The sequence below is a fragment of the Salvelinus namaycush genome, chromosome 6 (assembly GCF_016432855.1).
Source record: "Salvelinus namaycush isolate Seneca chromosome 6, SaNama_1.0, whole genome shotgun sequence".
Taxonomy (NCBI): domain Eukaryota; kingdom Metazoa; phylum Chordata; class Actinopteri; order Salmoniformes; family Salmonidae; genus Salvelinus; species Salvelinus namaycush.
In genome coordinates this window covers 10,522,637-10,529,471 of record NC_052312.1, presented here as the reverse complement: position 1 = coordinate 10,529,471, position 6,835 = coordinate 10,522,637, and the positions used below count along the sequence as shown (strand labels likewise).

At 43.3% G+C, this 6,835-nt stretch overlaps 1 protein-coding gene across 2 annotated transcripts; it reads left to right on the top strand.

Annotated features, from left to right (window-relative positions):
* The first annotated feature begins 3,513 nt into the window (after positions 1 to 3,513).
* On the top strand, positions 3,514 to 6,290 carry LOC120049230 (myb/SANT-like DNA-binding domain-containing protein 1). Of its 2 annotated transcripts, none has more exons than XM_038995465.1 (3): positions 3,514 to 4,058; positions 4,335 to 4,622; positions 5,164 to 6,290. In XM_038995465.1, exons 1-3 carry the CDS (start codon positions 3,799 to 3,801, stop codon positions 5,462 to 5,464), a joined length of 849 nt encoding a protein of 282 aa, XP_038851393.1. In that variant the 5' UTR covers positions 3,514 to 3,798; the 3' UTR covers positions 5,465 to 6,290. The 2 variants fall into 2 exon arrangements, with proteins under 2 accessions (XP_038851393.1, XP_038851394.1); XM_038995466.1 differs by having other exon boundaries at positions 3,515 to 4,052.
* The last annotated feature ends 545 nt before the right edge of the window (positions 6,291 to 6,835 follow it).

The following is a 6,835-nucleotide window of genomic DNA, read 5'->3' as shown; positions in this document are numbered from 1 at the left end:
CAGATGGATCCGTCTATTAGTGGCAATAAAATCTCTTTCGACTTCAATGAGGCCCCTTCTTGGAAATTTGAGGATTGGTTGGGGGTGTTTTCACATGTAGCCCTCTTTAAAAGCAAACTCCAAGGTGAGAAAAGGATGTACTATGTACTCCTGTTGGAGATCTCAGCAGGCTATCCGAACAGACACTATTACGTCCATGTTGTCTCCAGAGTGTTTTATGGAAACTAGTATTGAAACCTGCCATTGACTACAGTATAATGGAAACTAGTATTGAAACCTGCCATTGACTACAGTATAATGGAAACTAGTATTGAAACCTGCCATTAACGACAGTATAATGGAAACTAGTATTGAAACCTGCCATTGACTACAGTATAATGGAAACTAGTATTGAAACCTGCCATTGACGACAGTATAATGGAAACTAGTATTGAAACCTGCCATTGACTACAGTATAATGGAAACTAGTATTGAAACCTGCCATTGACGACAGTATAATGGAAACTAGTATTGAAACCTGCCATTGACTACAGTATAATGGAAACTAGTATTGAAACCTGCCATTGACGACAGTATAATGGAAACTAGTATTGAAACCTGCCATTGACGACAGTATAATGGAAACTAATATTGAAACCTGCCATTGACGACAGTATAATGGAAACTAGTATTGAAACCTGCCATTGACTACAGTATAATGGCTCGTATCCATCAGTGCACTCTGTTTTGTAGGCCCGGGGCGATACCGGTATCGCAATATTTTTTCCATGACAGAAATGAAAAAGCAAACCAGACCAAACTCAGACAAAAAACCTCCTGTATGTAAAATATTGTGTGCTATAGCTTGGGAAATAAATACATGTGACTCTGGATGACAGCATAATGACGTTTGTTTCCAACATTAGGGCTGTTTTTCTAAAGAAGTTTTAATCTGCGAGAGAGAGATAGAGAGTGAACTTGAGAGAAAGAGAGAGAGAGAGAGAAAGGGAGGGAGAGACATTGTAAATACCACCAATATTGATCTGTTTATTTACTGGATCTTCCCCCACTATTAGTACTACAACTATTTTCACATTGCTAAAACTAACATCAACCCAAAAACTATTAGAAATTAACAGTAAACATTGCAATCAAAAAGGTTGAAAAAAGATAAGCATTTCAAGTGTTACATTATGAGTGTTGTAGTACGAATAGAGGGGGAAGATCCAGTAAATAAACAGATCAATATTGGTGGTATTTACAATGTCTCTCCCTCCCTTTCTCTCGGTTTTTTGTTGATGTTAAATGTATTTCTTCTCACTTTAATTGATTGTTTATTTCACTTGCTTAGGCAAGGTGAACATGTTTCCCATAAAGCCCCTTAGAAATGAATTGAGAGAGAGAGAGAGAGAGAGAGAGAGAGAGAGAGAGAGAGAGAGAGAGAGAGAGAGAGAGAGAGAGAGAGAGAGAGAGAGAGAGAGAGAGAGAGAGAGAGAGAGAGAGAGAGAGAGAGAGAGAGAGAGAGAGAGAGAGAGAGAGAGAGAGAGAGAGAGAGAGAGAGAGAGAGAGAGAATTCAACATCCCAATTAGGATCTGGCTAAAAATACTTGAAACAGTTATAGAACCCTTTGATGTCTGCGTTCTGCTTACCAACCAATAATTCACAAAATGGGACATGCAGAATTCTGCAAAAACATCCTCTGTATCTAACGTAAAACACCAAATAATGCATGTAGAGCAGAATTAGGACGATACCCAATGATCAAAATCCAGAAAAGAGCCGTTAAATTCTACAACCACCTAAAAGGAAGCAATTTCCAAACCTTCTATAACAAAGCCATCACTTACAGAGAGATTAACCTAGAGAAGAGTCCCCTCAGCAAGCTGGTCCTGGGGTTCTGTTCACAAACACAAACCCCACAGAGCCTCAGGACAGAAACAAAATTAGACCCAAACAAATCATGAGAAAACAAAAAGATAATTACTTGACACGTTGGAAAGAATTAACCAAAAAACTAAGCAAACTGGAATGCTGTTTGGCCCTAAACAGAGAGTACACAGTGGCAGAATACCTGACCACTGTGACTGACCCCAAATGAAGGAGAACTCTGACTATACACAGACTCAGTGAGCACACTGAAAGTTTGCTGGATCGAATCCCCGAGCTGACAAGGTCAACATCTGTCGTTCTGCCCCTGAGCAAGGCAGTTAACTCATTGTTCCCTGGGAGTCGAAGACGTGGATGTTAATTATGGTTGCCTCTTTGATTCAGAGGGGTTGGGTTAAATGCGGAAGGCACATTTCAGTTGAATGCATTCAGTTGTACAACTGACTAGGTATACCCCTTTCCCTTTCCCTTAGCCTTGCTATTGAGAGAGGCCGCCATAGGCAGACCTAGCTCTCAAGAGAAGACAGGCTATGTGCACACTGCCCACAAAATGAGCTGGATAATTAGCTGCACTTCCTAACCTCCTGCCAAATATATGACCATATTAGAGACACGTATTTTCCTCAGATTACACAGACCCACAAAGAATTTGAATACAAATCAGATTTTCATAAACTCCCATATCTATTAGGTGAAATATCACAGTGTGCCATCACAGCAGCAAGATTTGTGATCTTTCGTCACAAAAAAGGGTGAACCAGTGAAGCACAAACATCATTGTAAATACAAACTATATTTATGTTGAGTTATTTGCCCTTTTGCACATTGTTGCAACACTTGAAATGTCTCTATTCTTTTGAAACTTTTTGGAGAGTAATGCTTACTGTTAATTTGTAATTGTTTATTTCACTTACATTTATTATCTATTTCAATTGCTTTGGCAATGTAAACATATGTTTCCCATGCCAATAAAGTCCATTGAATTGAATTGAGAGAGAGATAACATGCTGAGCTCACCCTTGCAGGCCAAGGTCCATATTGTGGTGTGGGTGGGGGAGGGTGTTCAATTGTCCACGCATAAGCTGACCTACCGACAGGACTACCATTGTCTTGGATGATTAGAATACACTGACTCCCCCCCTGAATGTACTCTACAACTCCCCATACATATCCATTTCAATACAATTGTTTCCCCTGCACTTTCATATCATTTGCATATAATTTAATTGTGCATTGAGAATAGTATCCACACACTGCCAAAGTATGTTGCTTTTGATAACAAATGTAGGTGTATTTTCCTCAGGTGAAGAGTAATATACTACTGTTTGCACCACTTTGACTGCAAAAAGCCAGTCCCTGTCTGTTATTAAAAGCATTTAAATGCAGTAACATCTTGGCAGCCTGCCCAGTCCAAAGGCCTGTTGCCAAGGAAACAAATGACACCTGCTCTCTTGCTCTACTCCCTCCCTCCCCCAAGGCTCATATTTCAAATCTGTTTTTCCTGTAATCTCTGGTATACCTCATTGCCTTTCAGCTAAAAGCTTTTTGTTGTGGCATTGGAGCAAGAGAGCGAGAGAGAGGAAGTGAAAGAGAGGGAGTGGTTAAGAGAGGGGGAGGGAGGGAGAAAGAGGGGCCTCCTCCTAGTTGCTAGGGCAACTTGACATCACAGTGACGATTTCCTCCATTTAAAAGCTTTTAACCGGATCCCTCTCCTGCCCTAGGCCCCATTTTGAGTCCTCTTTCAGCTAAGCTCGGGGGAAGGGCACAGCACAGGCAGAGCGGTGTGTGACTGTTTGCAACCACATTCCACTGACAGCATAAGAAATAATGCTAAACAGCAGAGAAGGGCTTTCAAACTAAACCGTTTTTGGGGCCTATTTTTGTTTACAAAACCAAAACAGGAAGAGAGTGCTTTTGAGAGGGCTTTCAAAATGGCTGCCGAGGAGAGTTTTAGTTACCTCATTCCGGGCCACAGCGAGAAGCACAGAAGGGCCCGAAACTGGACCGATGCAGAGATGAAGGGGCTTCTGTATGTATGGGAACAGAATGTCGCCGAGCTGAAGAAATGTAAGAGGAACGCCAAGATCTACGAGAAGATGGCCCAGAGGTTCTTCGAGCTCACTGGAGAACAACGCCATCGGGAGGAGATAAAGATGAAAATCACCAACATGTCTTTCCAGTACAGGCAAGTGTAAGAAATAGCTTTTAATTATTTATTTGGGGGAGGGGGGGGGGAGTTGAAAAAGGTGGCAACATAAATCCACAAAAATCTTGTATTGTATGAACGCACTTTAATATCCAGAAAGAACTGAGGTAGGCTACGTTGGAATGTAACTCCACAGGTGTCAGAGCATCCTGCATAACTAGAACTCAATACGGTCTGCTATGATACTTAGAAACCCAGACTTCTTATGTCCCCTACTTTACCCAAACCAATATATACCATCCTTAACTCCTTATTTGACAGGAAAATGAAGTGCACAACCAATGGGAGCGGTGGGACACCCGACTGGCCGTACTACAAAGCAATAGAGAAGCTCCTCACCAAGACTGACGATAATGGGACTATGAACCCGTTTGAGCTCCAGTCTCCTGGCCCCTCCACCTCCACAGAGGCCTCGATGTCCCATGCAGAGGGCCTCCCCACGGGCTTCCTTCCGGAGTACACAGGCTCCTCGGACGAGATGGAGATGAGGGAGGACCTGGATGGATGGGAGAGCTCTGGCAGCCTGCACTCTGGACTTCCCTGTCCTGAGTAAGGCCATGTTTACATATTGGGCTTCAAATGAGGAAACGGAGAGATAGAAAGAGAGAAAAAGACGACACCTCCTGAGAGAGAGAGAGAGAGAGAGAGAGAGAGAGAGAGAGAGAGAGAGAGAGAGAGAGAGAGAGAGAGAGAGAGAGAGAGAGAGAGAGAGAGAGAGAGAGAGAGAGAGAGAGAGAGAGAGAGAGAGAGAGAGAGGCGGGGGTGCTGAGGTATTGAGCTAAACTGCCCACCCTTGCCGGGAGGGGTTGTCTATTGTCATTGGGACGGACTGATTGTCTCCACAAGGCTCTCTAAGTGATAAACATCACAGTGTATTGTGATGATAGTTAATTAGCATGAGAGTAATTAGCATACAGCAAGTTTACTTTAATTTCACATTATTTTGTAGTTCTCGGCTTATCCCAGAAACCGCTTTACCAAGTTTGATCGAAAAGGGCCCTACATACAGAACTCTTGAATGCTTGTATAACTCTCTCTATAAATTATGTCATTACCATTGCTTTGACTAACAAAACCGCTTTCTGTCCAGTTCCCACCCGGCGCCGGCCAAGAGGAAGAAGGTGCACCAGCACCTGTCTCTGAAGCGGCGGAAGCTGAAGGTGATGGAGGCCATGCTGCAGGAGCAGCGAAAGGTGAGCCGGGCGGTGGAGGAGACGTGCCGCGAGGTGCGCCGCGTCATGCACCAGCAGAACTTCCTCCAGGTGCAGAGCCTGCAGCTCCAGGAGCGCATGATGAACCTGCTGGAGAAGATGATCCAGCCACTGACGGCCCCCACGCCAGCCTGGGGTGCTGCTGCCCAGCCTGGGGTCAAAGAGCCAGGCCAGGGATGAAGGGTCCAGAGTGAGGGGTCAAGGAGGGTGGTGGTGGTGGTCAGGACTCCCTAAAAACACGGCACTTCGATACAAGGGACTTTTCGTAGCAGGTTAGGTGAGCATTTCTGCTGACCCTAAAACCTAACCCTTTCCCTAACCTTAACCTAATTCTCCTAACCTGCTACATTAATTCTCCTAACCTGCTGCGTAAATTCTCCAAACCTGCTACGAAAAGTCGTAGCTATATCGAAATTGCGTCCCTGTGGTGCTCACTATATGGCTATGCTAGAAAATAAATGCCATATGCTACATGGCTATGTGTTATATGCTACATGGCTATGTGTTATATGCTATAATATGGCTATGCTTCATCTGGTGTATGGCACTTTTTAACAACTGATTGAGAGTAAATCATGTCAATCTCACCCTAACCTTACCCCTGACCTGAATGCTCACTGGCAGAGAGAGGAAAAAAGCAACTTGCTCATCAGTGCTGAGAGGCCGGTTTCGTCCTTTCTAGCATGGCCATCTAGTGGTTGCTGTGAGAGAGTGAGAGGTCAGGGGTGAGGGTTCAGAGGTGTATGGCTGAGGCTGCTTTAAGACAAGTTCCACCATTCATTGACCGATTTGAGAGATATCTACAAGCTAGGAAAATACTGTGCTAATTCACAAAAGACAACGTTTGTCCACAAATTCTATATCTTAATGACAAAAGGCATGGGCATTTGGTGTTGTATCACTTATTTTCTAATGTGTGTCCTGCTATGGTGTATGTATCTTCCAACTAGCATAGCCTACTTGTTTGAAATGTATGACTGAAATAAAAACATATGTTCTGTTGTCATTTTTTGTCTGTCTTTCAACTATTCCTGTTACAATCTTGTCTCCCTTTCATCCTAAATATTGTCATAATGTAGCCGACATAAAGTCAGCATTCACACTTTGTGTGTACTGTCATGTAATATGATCTCCATACAATAACACATCATATTAAATGGTAACATACAGTACCAGTCAAAAGTCTGCACACACCTGCTCATTCAAGGTTAAATCTAGACTTGGTTTCCTCTATTGTAATCGCTCCTCTTTAACCCCAGCTGCCAAACTAACCCTTATTCAGATGACCATCCTACCCATGCTAGATTACGGAGACGTAATTTATAGATTGGCAGGTAAGGGTGCTCTCGAGCGGCTAGATATTCTTTACCATTCGGTCATTAGATTTGCAATCAATGCTCCTTATAGGACACATTACTGCACTCTATACTCTTCTGTAAACTGGTCAGCTCTGTATACCCGTCGCAAGACCCACTGAGATATCTGAGATATCTACTGTAGCCCTCATCCTCACAACACCCGGTCTGACAGTAACATTCTGCAGGTGTGTTG

What these genes read in the sequence shown, in the direction of transcription:
- LOC120049230 (XM_038995465.1), top strand. Translation starts at nt 3,799, where the DNA reads ATGGCTGCCGAGGAGAGTTTTAGTTACCTCATTCCGGGCCACAGCGAG. An exon ending in TCTTTCCAGTACAGGCAAGT is followed by an intron (nt 4,059 to 4,334) that starts GTAAGAAATAGC and finishes CTTATTTGACAG; the next exon opens with GAAAATGAAGTGCACAACCA. An exon ending in TCTGGACTTCCCTGTCCTGA is followed by an intron (nt 4,623 to 5,163) that starts GTAAGGCCATGT and finishes CTTTCTGTCCAG; the next exon opens with TTCCCACCCGGCGCCGGCCA.